Source organism: Neomonachus schauinslandi, chromosome 8, assembly GCF_002201575.2.
Source record: "Neomonachus schauinslandi chromosome 8, ASM220157v2, whole genome shotgun sequence".
NCBI classification, from domain to species: Eukaryota; Metazoa; Chordata; class Mammalia; order Carnivora; family Phocidae; genus Neomonachus; species Neomonachus schauinslandi.
Genome location: NC_058410.1, coordinates 111,764,745 through 111,783,666, shown reverse-complemented (window position 1 = coordinate 111,783,666; position 18,922 = coordinate 111,764,745). Strand labels below are relative to the sequence as shown.

At 38.1% G+C, this 18,922-nt stretch overlaps 1 protein-coding gene across 2 annotated transcripts in view; it reads left to right on the top strand.

Annotated features, from left to right (window-relative positions):
* The window catches only part of ZFAND3 (zinc finger AN1-type containing 3), a 337,499-nt gene that overhangs the window by 242,549 nt on the left and 76,028 nt on the right, over positions 1 to 18,922 (top strand). For both annotated transcript variants that reach the window (XM_021684705.2, XM_021684704.2), the window contains exon 3: positions 11,728 to 11,910. In XM_021684705.2, the coding sequence (XP_021540380.1) occupies positions 11,728 to 11,910 (183 nt within the window). The remainder of the gene's footprint in view (positions 1 to 11,727; positions 11,911 to 18,922) is intronic.

Sequence of the window (18,922 nt, the reverse complement as noted above, 5' to 3'; positions counted from 1 at the left end):
TTTCCATGTATTTACTGCTCCTTCTGGTGGGAGGATTATACTTCCCTGTCCCCATCATCAGGCTTGGCCATGTTATACCTTTTAACAAATAAAATACGAATGAAAAGTTCCTGTGTCACTTGTGAACAGAAATTTTGTCAGGTTGTAGTTCCATCTCTCTCTTTTCCCTCTGCCAGAAGACCAGTACTGTTCCAGTTAGAGCCACTCTTCCATTCTGGATTCCTGGAACGAAGACACAATTGAACAAAACCAACAAACTATTTTTGTTGTAAAGCCTCTAGATTTTAGGGTCATTTGTTATTACAGCCTAAATTAGTGCCCCTAAAAAGTTTTCTTTTAGCAGTTTAAAAAGTGTGTAGTCCCGGGGCGCCTGAGTGGTTCAGTCGTTAAGTGTCTGCCTTCGGCTCAGGTCATGATCTCAGGGTCCTGGGATCGAGCCCCGCGTCGGGCTCCCTGCTCGGCAGGAAGCCTGCTTCTTCCTCTCCCACTCCCCCTGCTGTGTTCCCTCTCTCGCTGTGTCTCTCTGTCAAATAAATAAAATCTTTAAAAAAATAAAAAGTGTATAGTCTGTTACTCTTTGGGAAAGAGATGGACATTCTTAAAAGATACCATAGTGCATCGTTTTAAAAATAATTATTCATACTGAACATTCTGCAAATTTTATCTTAAGAGAAAGTGTGTCTCAAAAGTTACCACCACCCTGAGTTGAATTTCCTGAAGCAAATGAAGTGGTCAGGTTGCCAGTAGGACTTACATGCAGGAGGTTGTGGTATGTGGCCTTGTATGAGATGGTGAGGCTGAGAACTGAGTGGAAGTGAAGTATCAGGGGCGGGAATAGCTCACTAAAAGTAACTTGTGCTCTCCTGGGTGGACGGAGGCAAGGACTAGAGGACCAAGTTGTAGGGGTATCAATGGCACGAGCATGAACACTGTTCCCCTCTCCCTTTGCAAAAAGGGACATGCCAGTGGGAGGTGTTTTGTTTGTCTTTTCTCCTATTCTACATGGTGAAATGAAGGGCTGGTATTACGAAGACTATGGGTACAATTATAAAAGCAATCAGGAGTCTTTAATAAAGGGGTAACTTTTTTGGTAATTTATTCCCAAATGCTTCTAAAAATTTTTATTTGTTTATTTATTTGAGAGAGAGTGAGTGCACAAGCCGGAGGGTCGGGGTGGGCAGAGGGAGAGGGAGAAACAGATTCCGCACTGAGCAGGGATCCTGTCATGGGGCTCCATTCCAGGACCCTGAGATCATGACCTGAGCTGGAGGCAGATGCTTAACTGACTGAGCCACCCAGCGCATCCCCCCTCCTCCCCAAAAATGCTTTTCTAATTTGTCCCAATGTTGTTCAGTCTTACGGTCCTTTGAAACCTTAGGTCTAAGCTGGAAAAAATCTTCTAGACTCCAGCCTTTCCAGCAGTTATGTTCATTCCACACCGATGCTATTGAAGTGATTCATGAATGACAGTAGGAACTAACGGCCTGAGGAGAGGTCTTTAACTGGGACCAAGGATCAGCTATAAACAGATGGGTCACAGGTTTTTGTTTTCTTTTTAGGTTCTAATTTGCCTATTTTATTTTGTCAGCTTAATATTTCCACGATTTGCCTAGCCCTATCAGAACTTTTGATGGTTGAGATGTATGTGTAGGATGTATATATATGCACACATATTGTCCAATGCTCATTTTGTTAGAAGTAGATTAACGTCACAGTATTCAGAAAACTTCTCCCTGTGCTTTTGATTTTTTAAAAAATTGACACATTTTGTTGGCGACTGAAATGAAATAAATGTGTCTCTGGTGCATGTTATTGTAGTACTAATGGATTTTTAGATATTTGCTGTAATGTTAACATGTTAATTTATGCCCTGTAAATGAGTAGGAGACACTATTACTGGGAAAACTGTAGACTCTGCACAATAAATGCTGTATAAGAAACAACTTTCTTCCAAATAACTTTTTTGCTAGTTCACACTTCTGAGCAGTAGGCTCTGTAGGTGTGAAGAATCTAGGGACTGTATAATTTGTGATAAACCAGATTATAAAATAAGCTTAATTACTGATAAGAGTCTTGTTTGTAAGCTTTGTTAACTTCATATATTCTCTTGTTGACTATTTTTGCAAGAAGCATTTGAAGACATACTTTTGGGAGCCAATGTAATGTTACTTCTATTCTCAAATAAAGGCTTACAGTTCTGTGATTTGGATCTAAGCAAATACGACTTGAGAGACCTTTTGAGTTCAATCAGAACTAGTTACGTGGGGAGTAGTAAGGAAAAGAATTTTATATATGCAGGGATAATTTGTAAAATTTAAATATCTGCTTATTGACAGGGTATTTAATATTTTTGCTGTATATAGAAACATTCACTTGCTATAAATATATTTTATAGCAATTTGAAGTCCATTAAGTTCTGAGAGAACTAATATTTTTAAACTTTGTATGTTCACTGGATCAAAAAAGTTAACACTCAACAAATCTGTTTTGTGTATTATGTGGCAGACATAATATTGTTTTGCTGGGGGCTAGGGTATATAGTGAATAAGACATGCATTATTTTTCATCCAACAAATATGTATTAAGTGCCTCTGTGAATCTACTCTTAAGGGGTTCCCTGAGGAAATAGTGCATATGTTAAGGTTCAAGGATGAGTGGGAGTTACCAAGGCAAATAGCAAGATTAAAGAAAAATAGTCACATGCCATGAGCAAAGTACTCCAGATTGACAAAAAGCATGGGGAGTTTGAAAAACAAAAAGGACTCTAGAATGGCTGAAGTAGGAGGAGGGAAAGGAAAAGAAGTGGCTTAAGATAAGACTAAAGAGATAGCCAGAAGCCAGTTCTTAGACTTCTAACTTCTAAACCATGTTTATGATTCTGGATCTGATTATAAAGGCAGTGTGAGGCCTTTCAAGAGTTTAGGGAGGAAGATGATCTTATCAGAATCTGGTGTTTACAGCATCACTCAGATTGCTTTGTGGTGAATGCATTGGAGTGGGCCAAGTGCAGGTAGGATGGGAAGAAATCCGTTAGATACTGTTGAAGGAATCTGACAGATGATGATGACTTAGATTAGTGTGGTAGGGTTCAAGAGGTATTTGGAGTCAGAAGTAACTAGATGTGGTGATATTTTGAGATGGAGAATTAAGGTCAGGAGAATGTGGAGTCTGAGATGATTCCCAGGCTTCCACAGGCTTCTGGCTTCAGCTTCCAGGAGAATGTTGCTGCCATCCCCTGAGATGGGGGAGAAGGAGCAGAAGACAAGGTCTACTTTAATCTCTGAGATGTACCTCAAAGTGGATAGATTCATGGGCATGGATAGGGGACACAGGACGGGAGTCATTTACCATCAATAGGATATATGTAGTGGGTGGGGGTGTGTAATGTATATATTTTAAATTTGTCTGAAAATATCAGTTAGTATCAAAGCAGTATCAGTCAGTCTGTCTATTCTGAGTTTTAAAGAGAAGGAATCATTATGAGAATGTAGGTGAGGATATGGTAAAGTTTTTTGTCGTTATTTTTTTAAGAAGCTAAAAGAGATTACTGATGAAAGGAAGTTTAAATGAACCTAGCCACATTGAGTAGATCACAGTTTTCCCCATAAGATAGGATCCAAAGTGAGTGCATTTTAAGGTTTTAATAGTAATCAGTCCTTGGTTCTTGCTAATTTTTGTTCAGACCAGTTTGTTTTTGCTGAGGCTTTTAACCCAGGTTAACATCGAACTAGTAGAATTTTTATTGAGATTTTAATCAGGAGGCTAAAACTGGTTTATAAATTGGCTGACTACTGCTAATGGCTTCGTAGCTTTTAAAAGTAAGGTATCTAAGGTTTATGGTTGGGGTGGGGGTAGGAACGTGCAGCTTTGAAAACCTAGAAATGTACTTGTAAATGGACGCTCTGGCCTTTTTAGGACATAAATTGGGGGAAGGGATGAAGAGGAGGAAAAAGAAACCCTGTTCTTTTAAAGGAGGCCTTTATACAATGCCTTACATGAACTAAACTTATAATCGAATTGAGTTTTTATTTGCAACATTTCCATTTTACTTTAATTGGCTACTTGAAACGCAGCATTTAATGGTGTGAAATGCTGAAATAAAGCTTCCAGTGGCATTCCAGATTACATGGATTGTAATCTGTGATGTAGAGTCAGGTGGAATTGGAGACTGGGATGGGAATGTGGGAACTGGAAAAGTAACCCCTGCAGGCTGCAGACTGTTGCATTTTGATAAGGTGGGTGGTGCTTGCTTCAGTGATGCATGGGAAGAGTGTGGGCATTAGAGTCACGTAAGCGTGCGTCTCAAAACCCTAGCTCCAGCACTTGTTGGGGTGGGGGCACATTGCCCACCCTTGCCATGCTCCACTGTCCTCTGCTGAAGTGTGGGGATGACATCTGATGCCCACTTTATTTTGAGAATTAAATGAGAAAAATGAGAAAATGAACATAAGTCCTCTGGCAGAGTGCCTTGCTCATAGTAGGCACTTAAATCTTAGTTCCTCTTTCACCTCCAATTTTATTTTCTTTATACCCAGCTTTAGTGTCTATAATAATGATGTAGAAGCCTTATTAGTGGCCATATAAACTTAGCGAGTTAGAACAAATGCAGTTGAATTTCTCATTTCTACTAATAATTATGAAAATAGAAATTCACAGGTATTGAGTACTTCATCTTTCAGAAATGCTAATCCAGGTGATGCCAAGAGTGCCCTGGAAGGCACACAAGATAGTTTGTGAAAGGTTTAAAATGACAATGGATAAATAATTTTAAACACAATCCAGTGATGGGCTTTCTACAGGAAAACATTTGGCCACTTATTCATTCAGTTAACATTTATTGAGCAGCGTTTTTATCCTGAACCCGTATGTTCAGGGAGACTGACAAGTGCACAGTTGATCCTTACGTGCCATAGTAGGTCTTGTGCTGTGGGATATCACAGGGTATTTTGCCAAGAGAATTAGAAGGTATGTACCAAATGCTTTAAAAATGTGCATCCGGGACGCCTGGGTGGCTCAGTCAGTTAAGCATCTGCCTTCGACTCAGGTCATGATCCCAGGGTCTTGGGATTGAGTTTTGCATTGGGCTTCTTGCTTGGCGGGGAACCTGCTTCTCCCTCTGCCTGTCACTCTTTCTGCTTGTGCTCTCTCCATCTCTCTTTCTTTCTGTCGGACAAATAAATAAATAAAATCTTTAAAAAAAAAAAAAAAGTAAAAATGTGCATCCTCCTTACCCAGTTGTTCCACTTCTAGCAGTATAACCTGAGGAAGTTCAATGGAATCTTGCTTATAATAGTGAAAAATTGGTAACTGCACAGGTATAACAATAGCGAATTGGTTTAATTGCTGTATTATAAGTGGACATACGTGTACCTACAAATGATCACACGTGTCTGTATGTGACATAAAATATTCATGATATGTTGCTAAGAGCGAAAAGTAGGTTATGAAGAGGGTTTTTAAAAAGGAATTTATTTTCAAAGAAAGTAAGTTTAGTGAAATCCATTTCAAATCAGTTTTGTGTATTCTCTGCCTTGAAGAAATCATTCAAAAAGACATAGTTGTTGTCACATTCTAGAAGTGGGGTGGGAGTTAAATGAGCTAAGCATCTTGCCAAATCTGTATAGTACATCTGAGAGATAAACAGTTGGGGCATATCCAAACCAAAGGTAAGTTTTGAGTGATGACTAGATAAGGTATAGTCCCAGTGAGACTGCCCACGTGAATGGGCTTGTCAGCAGAGCAGGGAGAGGTGGTTTTTCAGTGCTCTCTGTCTTTTGCGGTACACTTTATAGTAAGATTGACTTGTGAGAAAAATCATTCTGTAGATAATGGAGAAAAATATATCCAGTGAGTTGAGTATGTGGGCAGCTAGCCACAGGAACTTCACTGGCCATTTTGGCTCAGCTGGTACCATTAGGTCATTTTCTCTGTGGAAACATCCCATTTCTAGGTACTTCAGGTTCCAAGAGTACCTTTGTTGAGAAATTATTTTTCCCCTTAGTTGATAGTGAGTTGAGCTGCCAAGATGGCTTCTGTTCACTTTTGCACAGCAATCCCATTAATAAAATTCAAAGGTTTTTACCAGGTTTTACAAATAACTATTTTGGAAAGCTTGTATTTACCAAGTTTACACCTTTGGATACACGATTAAGTCTACCAATTTACAATAATAGATAATTATTCCTATTTTTTCTCATAGAGGTTGATAAGCTTGGAGATTTCTAGTTTTCCCATTTATATGAGAACTGTACAAGTGGAACAAGTCTTTACTGTGGCTGAATCAAATGAAGTGACTATTTCTGCACCTTTCCCTTACTGCTTTCCGGAGGAGAGTGATGAGAGGCAGTCTCTGCCTGTTTCGTTGTTCACTTTTTCCATGTGATGTAAATCTGCTCCCCTTCGACCTTGAGTAAACTTCTGGGACTTACTGACACCCTCCTTCCCTCCCTCCCTCCCTCCCTCCCTCTTTCCCTTCCTTCCTTCCCCCAGTTGTCAGCAGTTGGATACCAAATGATTCAGAAAGTGAGGAGCAAGAGAGTAGGAATTATGATGCAAAAGTCAAGACTAAAAGGAAGAGATAATTCATGGCTCTTTCTATAAACTAGGAAAATACCTTTTATTTTTAATGGCTATCATTTGTTGAGTACCCATGTGCCAGATACTTTATAAATACATTGTCTTATTTAATTCACATTATCGTGAAAGGTAGAAATAATTCCCTCCTTTTGTTTTACAGATAAGACCTCAAAAGATTAAACAGTTTGCTTTTAGCCATATGCCCAATAAATAGCAAAGTTAGGATTTGAATCCAGTTCCAACTTTAAAGTTCTTTGTAGTGTATAAGTTACTAATGTTGGCCTAAGAGTTAAAAAAAAAAAAACTATGAGGATTAACTCCATGAATTTCTGGTAACTTGCATGAACTTTCTTGGCTCTTGTTTTCTTTATCTGTAAGATGAGAGGATTGAGCTGGATCTTTAAAGGGAATTCTGAATATAAAATTCTTTGATTCCTGGGCTTTTCATTTAATTTAAACAGAGAACGTATAGAGCTTCTAGTTTTTGTGTGTGCAGTTTGGTATGTAATGAATACTATTAGTCTGATGTTTTTTTTTCACTTGATCATCCTGTGGAGGTGCAGAAAAGTCATCAGGGAGAATGGATTAAAAGAATGTACATTGTTTCAACTGAAGATTCACAAAAGAAAACTTAAAGAAAAATACTTGAGCATGAAGGAGCATGGCAAGCATGGGCTGGAGATTATGTGGGTGGGACCTGGTTATTGTCTGTAGACGTCAGTGTCATTTACCCTTAAGTATTATTGTGCCTGAGCGAGTGAGTTTGTGTGTCTGTCTCCAAGTATTGGGTATTGTGCTAGATGGTATAATGATGACTCAGTTGCAGTTCTTTTAGGGCCTTATGGTAGAGATGGTTATAGGAGGGGTACAATGATTATTGACATAAGAGAGCTAATGAGATGACATGACATAAAAAAAGCATAATTATTACATCATTATAGTATTTTTATTCCATTTATATAGTACCTTTTTCTCTAAAGGTGCTGTACAAATAACATCGAGATAATAAGCCATTTTAAAATGTCAAAACACCAAAGAATGAGAAAGCTAGGAGAAATAAATACACAGAAAAGAAGCAATAGAGGCTTTAGATCACTGATCAGCACAAAAGTTACTGATTCTTTGGCTAAATCCATTGCACTCACCATTAGTTCTGTAAATCAGTGGGAACTTGACATGGAGGCCTTTTCCTTGAGCCAAACTAGTGCTCACCATTTTACATCCTATGTTTGTGATTGAAGACCATGGGTTTTGGTGTCAGATGGACTTGCATTTAAATCATCTTGCTGCTTACTAGCTATTAACTTGGAACAAATTATCTAAACTTTCTCAGCCTCAGTTTCTTCATCAGTGATGTGGTATTTAATTGTATAATTATACTTCCCTTGTTAGGATGGTCTTGAGGATTGATTGTAGTGAGTGAGTTATATACATAAACCATTTAGTTCAGTGCCTGGCACATGGTAAGTGCAACATAAATAATAGCTCAGTATATGTTAAAACAATGATTCTGGGAGTGCCAGGGGGGGGCTCAGTCAGTTAAGTGTCTGCCTTCAGCTCAGGTCATGATCTCAGGGTCCTGGGATGGAGCCCTGCTTTTTAGGCTCCCTCCTCAGCGGGGAGTCTGATTCTCTCTCTGCCCTTCCCCCTGCTTGTGGTCTCTCTCTCAAATAAATAAATAAAGTCTTAGGGAAAAAACCACACAGTGATTCTGATGAGGTGATAGAGCATAATAACAGTTTCTCTGTGGTTTAAAAGATGAAGCAATGTGGAGTTGTCAGGGTCTTCCCCTTCTCTGAATTGATATAGTATAATCTGTACTTTATAGACTAGCATTAGACTTTTAAATGAAACATACAGAGACTATACCTAATAATTTTAAGTTATATACCCACTGCCACCTTTAAGAAATGAAAAATTACAGATAGAATTGAAGATCTCTGTTCCTCTCTGCCTTACCTCGCCAACATATCCATTGTCCTGAATTTGGTGTATCATTTCCACACATGTCATTATATTGTAATTAAAGTATTATACTGTATATAGCCTTCCATAGCTTTTCTCACTCAACATTGTATTTGAGATGTTTTTGTTGTATATGTAGCATTATTAATTTTAACTGTCATAGAGCATTCCCTTATATGAATGAATTTTATTTTAATCTATGCTGTCAATGGACATTACCTATAATTTTTACTCTTTCTGTGTATCTCTCACCTTCACATCCCTCTTCTTCAACCTAAGAGGCAACCACTAACCTGAGTTGTGTTAATCATTTTTTAATGGTTTAAACATACATATTCCTAAGTAATATATTGAGTTTTGCCTCTTTTTAAGGTTTAGGTAAGTACAATCTTACTACTTTTTTTTAGTGTTATTCATGTTGATGTGTGTAGCAGTAGTTGCTTTCACAGTATACATTATTCCATTATATGAATGTAGTACAATTTATGGAACTCCGGTTGTTTTTTACTTTTTACTTTTGTAAACAATATATAATTAACATTCTTGTCATGTGTGTTGAGATTCTCTCAGGCATATACCTATGTGAAATGACTGAGGTATGGATAATGTAACTTGCATCTTTATCTTTACTGGATATTGATAAGTAGTCATTTCATTATCATTTATTTATTTTCTAATTTCTGATTTGACCCATGAGTTTACTTTAAATTTTTTAAATTTATTTTTTAATATTTTAAAAATTTCCAAATATATAGAAGTTTTTGTTATCAATATTTAATTTACTTGCACTGTGGTGAGCTAATAATTTTTTTTTTTTAAAGATTTTATTTATTTATTTATTAGAGAGAGAGAGGGAACCAAGCAGGGGGAGTGGGAGAGGGAGAAGCAGGCTTCCCGCCCAGCAAGGGAGCCTGATGCGGGGCTTGATCCCAGGACCCTGGGATATGACCTGAGCTGAAGGCAGACACCTAACGACTGAGCCACCCCGGCGCCCCAATAATGTTTTTTTAAATTTTATTTTATTATGTTAGTCACCATACATTACATCATTAGTTTTTGATGCTAATAATGTTTTTATCTTACTAATTTTTTGGCATCTGTTAAGACTTTTGCTTTATAGGTTAATATGTGGTCAAGATTTAGCCAGGTTTCAGTCAGTTTTTATAAATATTCCTCATGTTTGAAAATAATTTATTAACTTATTGTTGGGTACATGAGCCTAAACTTACTAATCTTCTCTAATTTTACTAATTATTTTGGCTGAGGCAGGTATATTAAAATCTTCCCATTATGATGGTAGATTTGTCAGTTTCCCATAAATATAATCATTTTTGCTTTATATATTTTGAGGCTTTGTTATTAGGTGCATACAAGTTGAAAATTGTTTTATCTTCCTCGTAAATTCTTTGTGTTTTTTTTTTTTTTTTTAAAGATTTTTTATTTATTTGAGAGAGAGAGAATGAGAGACAGAGAGCATGAGAGGGAGGAGGGTCAGAGGGAGAAGCAGACTCCCTGCCGAGCAGGGAGCCCAATGCGGGACTCGATCTTAGGACTCCAGGATCATGACCTGAGCCGAAGGCAGTCGCTTAACCAACTGAGCCACCCAGGCGCCCGTAAATTCTTTGTTTTTAATTGTGTATGTGCGCACACCTCATTTTTTGTTTTTTGTTTTTTTACTATTATATAATGATCCTCTTTTTTCCCCCCTCTAACAGTGCCTTTTGCCTTAGTCTCCATTTCCTGACAGTACTGTAGCTATTACTCGCCTTTTTCTTTTCTTTTTTTAAGATTGATTTATTTATTTGAGAGAGAGAGAGAGGGAGGGAGAGAGATATAGGGGGCAGCGGCAGAGGGAGAGAGAGATTCTCAAGCAGTCTCCCCGCTGAGCATGGAGCCTAAAGTGGGGCTCAATCCCACAATCCTGAAATTGTAACCTGAGCTGAAATCAAGAGTCAGACACTTAACTGACCAAGCCACCCATATGCCCCACCGTTACTGGCTTTTTAGTCATGTATCTTTGCTTGTATTTCTTTTTAATATACTTTAAATTTTTCTTTATTCTCATGTTCATGTTTTTAGTATGTCTTTTGTAAAACAGGACCTCATTTATTCAATTTGAACATTCTCTTTTAATTGTTAAGTTTAGTCAGTTTACAATTATTACCATTACTAACATATGTGTAGTTATTTCTACAATCTTATTATGTTTTCTGTTTACCCTGCTTTTCTCTGTGCTGTTTTTTTTCCCCTTCTTACCTGTCCTCTATTGGTTTGAATAACCTTTCTTTATTTCTTCTTTCCTTCCGCTGACTACCCCTAACATTTTAATTGTATTTGGCTTTGTAAAATCTTACATTAAACTGGTATGTCTAAACATAGTGATCCCAAGGGACACATGCACCTCAGTGTTTATAGCAGCAATGTCCACAATAGCTAAAACACGGAAAGGGTCCAGATGTCCATTGACAGATGAATGGCTAAAGAAGATGTGTGTGTGTGCGCGCATGTGCGCGCACACACACACACTGGAATATTACTCAGCCATCAAAAAGAATGAAATCTTGCCATTTGCAACGACAGGGCTAGAACTAGAGGGTATTATGCTAAGCGAAATAAATCAGTCAGAGAAAGACAAATGTCATGATTTCACTCATATGTATAATATAAGAAACAAAACAGATGAACATGGGGAATGGAAGGAAAAATAAGATGAAAACAGAGAGGGAGACAAACCATAAGAGACTCTTACTCTAGGAAACAAACTGAGGATTGCTGGAGGGGGTGTGGGCAGGGGGATGGGGTAACTGGGTGATGGGCATTAGGGAAGGCACTTGATGTAATGAGCAGTGGGTGTTATATGCAACTGATGAATCACTAAATTCTACCTCTGAAACTAATAATATAGTATATGTTAATTAAATTGAATTTAAAGAAAAAAATTGGTATGTCTACCATATTTCTGACAATACAAGGACCATGGAAAACTTTAATTCCAGTTACCCTCCACCAGTGGGAAGTATATACGGTATATGGTATTTTACTTCTGTTCTTTTTTTGTCACTAAGGGTAGTCTTTATTATTGCCCCCTTACATTTAATTTTTATTTCTGTACTTTTGTTGTTTTCTAATTCCCAAGGAAATTACGAACTCCTTCTTTAAACTGGTTATATCACTCTTTCTCTTCAGATTTTCAAAAGAAACAACCAGACGATGATTCCGCTCCAAGTACAAGTAACAGCCAATCAGATTTGTTTTCCGAAGAGACCACCAGTGACAACAACAATACCTCGATAACCACGCCAACTCTTAGTCCCAGCCAGCAGCCGCTTCCGACAGAATTGAATGTAACTTCACCAAGTAAAGAGGAGTGTAAGTGCCCAGATCTTTGAAGTGGTACAGAAAGCAGCCCAAGAATTGTATCATGAGCTTCTTAGTAATGCCTTGTCTCAGAAGAAAAGATAGCAGTTCTTCTAAATCAAGATTAAGTGTTGACGGGTAGGCCCTCGTCAGCAAGTTATGGAATAAATTTTAGCTATTCCATAGAGCTTAAGGTCCTTTCAAAGATAGCTTTTTTGGTTAACTGTCAAGGTATGAGGTCTTGAACCAGTCTAGGGCAGTGGTTCTCAGTCCTGCCTGCAAAATAGAATCCACTAGAGATTTAAAAAAAACAAAACCAAAAACAATTACAATCTTTAGCACCATTCTCTGAGTCTAATTTTATTGATCTGGAGGGAGCCCCAGGGACTTGTACTTTTTAACTCTGCAGAGGATCCTAATCTGCGCTAATTGATGAGAACCACTGGTCTAGAGAACTTCCTAATTTAGGAACCTTGGAAACCTTACTTCTGTCACTCACTGGGCCTTGTATGTTTCTAGGCAATTAACTGAGATAATAACACTATATACTTCATAGAACATAGGGTATTTGAAGAGAGGAGGAAATGGTTTCTCTTATTCTTCTGTAAGTCCTCAGCGATAGAATGTTATTGTTATATATGTGATATGGAAGTCCATTGTCCACTTAACTTTTTTATTGCTGTAGCCAGCTCCTTTGGGACACAGCTATAACTAACAGTGTCTGTTGAAAATTTTAGGCACATTTTGACATAGCAGTTTTTGCCTCTTAAAAGCTTTAAATTAACAGGTTGAAATTTGATGTTTCAGATTTAATGAACATCTAGAAATCCTTGGAATATGGTAGGTTAGAATGTTCTGCCTACTAACTTTGGAAAGATTAGCAGAGAACAAATTATTTATCATAAACCACTGTACTAGGTGACATTGAGAATATAAAAATAAAGAAGGCCAAAGTCCGTGTCCTCAAAGAATTTACTCTTTATCAGGGTAAATTAAATATATTTGTTATAATATGTCAGTGGTTCTCAACCAGGAGTGATTTTGTCCCCCCATGCTATTAAACATCCTACTCTGCATAGGATAGCCCTCCACAACAAGGAATTATCCAGCCTAACATGTCAGCAATGCCAAGGTTGAGAAATCCTGAGTCCATTTTAATGATTCTTCTTAAATATTAAAGACAATGATTGTTGAAGAAGAGTGTTGGTTTACTGGAGAAAATTGTGCTGAAGACAGACACAAGGTGGTGAAAAGACATTCTAAACAGAGTAGAGTGAGCTTTGGAGGAAAGGTACATGGAGTCCTGCACTGGCAAATGACCCCTTTAGGGGCATTTAGAGAGGACAAGGCTAGAAAGGTAGATGATGATCAAGTCAGAGAGGTTTAAATGTTCAGCTTAGATATTTAGATGTTAGACAATAGTCATGTTTTTGAGCAAAGAAAGTAATATTACAGTTCTTTTGGAGAAGTAACCTGGCAGTAATGAAAATGGGAAGGATTATAGTAGAATAACATTGCAGAGGAAGAATTTTTAAAATACTGTAACCTTTTGAATAGAGGCCCAGGGGAAGGTGTAGAAATCATTGAGGAGGAGGGAAAAAGAAAAGATTAAAATGGTAGTGATAATGTTGGGGTAATAGGTTTTGTTTTGTTTTTAAAAATCTATTTGGGGTCATGTACTTATTGAGAAACAGATAAAAGATAGGGCCCCTTGTCTTAGAAAAAAACACACCATCCATTTATACCCAATTTTGAATAAAATGTTTTAAGTTCACTATGGCCTTTAGGTGAAGAACTCCTTGTCTAAGGGAAAGTTTGGAGCTGGTCAGGATCTCATCTGATTGGATTCTTATATACCAGGATCAGGCCACAACAAACCAGCCTGAGTAGCCAAGTTGTGTGTGAGACTGAGATAACAGTAGCTATCATTTATTGAGCACTTTGTTTGTAAGACATTGTTCTGTATGTTCTGAACATTTTCTCATAGAAGCCTCATGATAACCCAGTGCAGTAGATACTATCATTATCCCCATTTTAGAGCTGAGGAAACAGGCACAAAGAGATCAGGTAATTTACCTGTGGTCGCAAACAACTAGATACCAGAACCAGTATTCAAATTCAGGCATTTGGCTTCAGAAACCATGCTTTTAATCAGTTATTTCACAATGTAAAACATAATTGCCACAGAAAATAGAAATTTTCATGTTGCCAAGATCAACACTTTCTCTCTCTGTAATTAAGGTATGTGTAAACTCAAATCATAACCAGAAGTTAACTTTATTAATTCATCATGAAAAATCCTAATAAATAGGGAATAAATAAATAGGGAAATAAAAATTTATACATAGGACTAAAACATTTTCTCTGGAGGCAGACCTTTCTGGGAAGCCAACCTGTACGAGGGTTTATATAGCAAATGGCAAAGTGTGGACTCACCAAGTGGAATTAAAATGAAGTAAATTTTTAATTGAGTCAGGCTGATTGTGAGGTGTGCTCTAAGTACATCTAAGGAAGGTCTTGCATTCAGTGCAAGATTCCATCTTCATACACCTTTTCTCCCTCCTCTGCCTGGACTTAGACCTGCTCTTAGCTTTGTAGCCCCTAGGACACAATACTTCCTGTGTTTCCATAACTTGCCTGTCTAGGCCATTGTACACTGCCATGTTTTTTCTTTTGATAATTAAATACTTTCAGTCTTCTGTTCTACTAGCTTCAGATCCATTCTCTCTCTGATGACATCACTGCTTTAAACCATTGTGTGTTTATCTTGAGTGCAACTCGCTGAAACCAGTCTTATTTCCTAATCCTTATAAGGCTCATTATTGTAATCTTCAGGTTTTCACAGATCTGAGGAATTGAGGAGATTTGCTAATCTGAGATATGATGATGACTTTCATGTTCAAGTGGGCTGGTTGAGTTGGAGCTCAGGAGAGGGAAGTCAGAGTTAGCTTCATGCACTTGGGAGATGATAGTTGAAACCTTACTGGTTAAATGAGATTGGCAAGGATGAGAGCAAGAAAAAGCAGTGAGAATAGAACCTTGAGAGTGAAATCAAAACAGAGGACGCAACTTGAAGAAGTCAGAGAAGAGTAGAATGATAGTGGGCAAGTTCACAGAGGCCAAGGAACAAATTTCAGCTTGTTGTGTTCTTTCATAGTAATAATGAAAATGTAAGCTCACATTTATGAAGTGTTTGCTATTTTCTAAGTACTTTCCTAAGCTCTTTACATGTACTAACATTTAATTTTCACAGGGTCTTATGAGGTAGGTGCTTTTATTATCCTCATTTTTACAGATGAGGAAGATAAAGCATTAGAGAGGTTCAGTGACTTCAGTCCAAAGTTCCAGAGCTGCTGCTTCTTAGTATAGTTCATGTTCAACCCACTAATTTGGCTCCAAAGCCTATGTTTGCAACCAATTGTGTTATCATTAGAATGCTGCAGACTGTAAACTGACAAGAGACATTTGGATTTGATGATCATGAGGTCGATTACCTAAATATAAGCTATTTAATAATCTATTGCAGATTGGTTGTATATTCATTTAGCGGTCTTTGCTGGGAGCCTACTCTGTTAGGCACTAGGTTAAGTGCTGGGTACAGAAATGAGCAAGATTAGGCCCCCAAGGAGGTCACCTTTTCAAATATATATGCCTCTCCCTGAAATTCTGGCTTGTTCTCTGACACAGGTACAGAAGAATTTCGGGGTATAAGAAAGGAGGCAGCAGGAGCAGTGATCAGTAAGCATGTCATTTGCAAAAGCTTTCTCACTGAGGTTGAAAACTATGTGTGCCTGATTTGTATGTGAGGTATATAGGGATGAGAAAAGTAGGGAATTTTGTTAAAGTTTTAGGGCGGATGCATTATGAGTCAACATGAGATAATTACAGTGATTGCCAAGTAGCGATGAAGACCCAGGTGAGAGTAGAAGGCCCTATCCCTAGGTACCTGGCGAATTTCTTCAGCTGTGATGTACCTCGTAGAAGCAGGGTGGAAGAAGAGGAGGCAGGGGATTACTTATGTTGATCTTTTAGCATCCTCGGGACCAGAATTTCATCTCTTGGTCCTTCATAGCTTCCCTTATATAGAGGTATGAAGAGGTAGGGTGTGGAAGTTGCTGGGGAATGGGTTTGGGATTGCAAATCCAAGTACCACATAATTTGTTAACTATACAGTAATTATGGATCTGTTGTTATTGTGTAGAACTGGAATGCTGTGTATTGTTTAGGACTTGTGAGAAGGTCTTACTTTTTCTGTAATAATCAAGAGAATGAGTATTGTTTATATCTGCTTTTTGCTTCTCACTGTCAAATGAATGTACGAAAAGAAAGGTGACAGTCTGGGTACGTTAATGCTGTATTGAAAAGACTGCAGGTAGAGTTAAAAACTACTGACAAGAGTGGGGCGCTTGGGTGACTCAGTCGTTAAGCGGCTGCCTTCAACTAGGGTCATGATCCCATGGTCCTGGGATCGAGCCCCACATCAAGCCCCACATCCGGCTCCCTGCTTGGCGGGAAGCCTGCTTCTCCCTCTCCTACTCCTCCTGCTTGTGTTCTCTCTCTCTGTCAAATAAATAAATAAAATCTTAAACAAACTACTGACAAGAGTGGTTAAGCAAAGAAACAGGACAGATTTTTATCCAAAAGAATTTCTTAAAACACCTGACTGAAGGGGGCGCCTGGGTGGCTCAGTTGGTTAAGCGACTGCCTTCGGCTCAGGTCATGATCCCAGGGTCCTGGGATCGAGTCCCACATCGGGCTCCCGGCTCGGCGGGGAGCCTGCTTCTCCCTCTGACCCTCTACTCTCTCATGCTGTTTCTCTCTCGCTCGCTCTCTAATAAATAAATAAATAAAATCTTTAAAAACAAAAACAACAAAAAAAACCCCCACCTGACTGAAGGTCAAATAAAACAGATATCCAAAAGCTCCAAATAATATTTTTTTTTGTCTGAATTCACACACATACCTCTTCCTCTCCCATTGTGTATGTCTACAGAAGAGTCTATGGAAGTTCAGTCATTGGAAACTTTAAAAAAAAAAAAAGGCAGTGTAAACAAAACTCAAATAGTGACCAAAGGACTTGTCATAGCATTTAAATGCTGTAATAATGGTAACAGCTAGCACTAGAGTACTCATCAAGTACCAGGTACTGTTCGAAATACTTTATCTGTATTAACCTACTTTATCGTCATAATTACCCTTGTATGGTGGGGACTGTTACCATATCTGTTTTCACGGATGTGGAGATGGAGGCACAGATGATTCAGTATCTTGCCCAAGATCGCAGAGCAGCCTGGCTTTCTGGCATTGCACCATAGCTTCCTGTCTCTGTAGTGATTTATAGTGTAAAGGACCATTGCATGCAAATGTAAACTGTGGATGAAGGAGAACAAAATAACAACAACAACAAAAAAACCTAACATTTTTCCTGCTTTTGCTACTATTCATTGTTCTCCCAATTTTCAGGGTTTTCATAGAGGAGATAAACCATGGTTTGTATTTACATTTCTTGACCCAACTTTTAAAGAGAGAAAGGATAATGTCAGATTGTAGATAGAACTCTGGAACCAGTTGTTTTATTTTTAAATGAGCAGCATGCTGACTGGTCCCCTTAAGTCAGAGTCTTATCAGATCGGACTTTAAAAGATGAAAAAATGCCCTTTCTCTCTCCTGTAAATCAGCTTTCTTGTTACCCTGGGCGTCTCTACTTATGACATGTTTGGAGACTTCTGATGTGCATGCCTACCTAGGTTTTGTTTTGTGTTCATTTTCCTAGTCCCACTACATATTGGATAGAAATTGAGGTGTTTCAGGAGAATTGGCTGGTCTGTTTCTTTCTAGGCAGGAGAGGAAGAGAACTAATGCCAGACAGAGCTGATATCCATACCTCCTACTGGGGAAGAGTAATGGCAAGAAATGGGCTTGTTTTCAAATATTCTGACATTCTAATCTACCAGTTAGAGAGGGCCCACCTCATACAGAATACTTTCCTAAGCTCTGTGGAGGCACATAGTAAGAAATAAACAGCAGCCAACACATGTATAAAAATATAGTTTACAAGAGGAATTGGCAAAATACAGCCCATGGGCCACATCCAGACCATCACTTGTTTTTATATGGTCTACGAGCTAAAAAATGATTTTAGAAGATTGAAAAAAGTCAAACAATATTTTGTGACATTTAAAAATTATATGAAATTTAAATTTCAGTGTTCATAACGTTTTATTGGAGCACAACCATGCTCATTCATTTATGCATTGTGTCTATGGCTGCTTGTGCACTACGGCGGCAGAATTGGGTAGTTGCTGCAGAGACCCAGTGGTTCTTTACAGAAAAAGTTTGCTAACCACTGTTTAACAAAGCACTTTAACAAACATTTTCCTGGGATCATCTGACAGTGTGCAAGGCAGGCATGGCAGATATTCTCCTTCCTATTCTACAGATGAGAAAAAGGTTTGCATGGTAATTTGCTTTGAGTCACGTGACAGGACTAGCACTTAGCTCTGGGCCTTTTTCATCCATAATACTCAAGATTTTTCATATTCTTCTCTACTGCATCTACCCAAGAGATGCTTTTGTTATAGCCAAAAGGAAACATACAGAAAAAGTGAGAACCATACTAACTGGAATGTTAATGAAGATTGTTAACGATGAAAGCTTCATTTCCAATTGCTGGCTGGATTTTCTTTTAATTATGACAGTGATTCCCAAAATAGAAATTTGAGAACATTCTTTATCTGTGGTTAAATTAATTTGGTTGAATAAGGAGATTTCCATTGTTTCCTTGGAAACTGGTTCTTGGTGATACCCCGGCTCCCTCAGGCATTTAGAAAGTAAAATAAAATAGAAATAAAATAGTACTGCATTTTAATAGATGTCCTTGCTAGACTGCCCTTGGGTCTTTGAACATACGTTGGGCAGGCTTCACTAGCTTCTAGTCTTCAGTCCTGTCTGACAAGCCCTTATCTGTCCCCTGGAAAATTAATATCACAGCCGCCAAGTAGCAAGACTGTTTGTTTTTACCAAT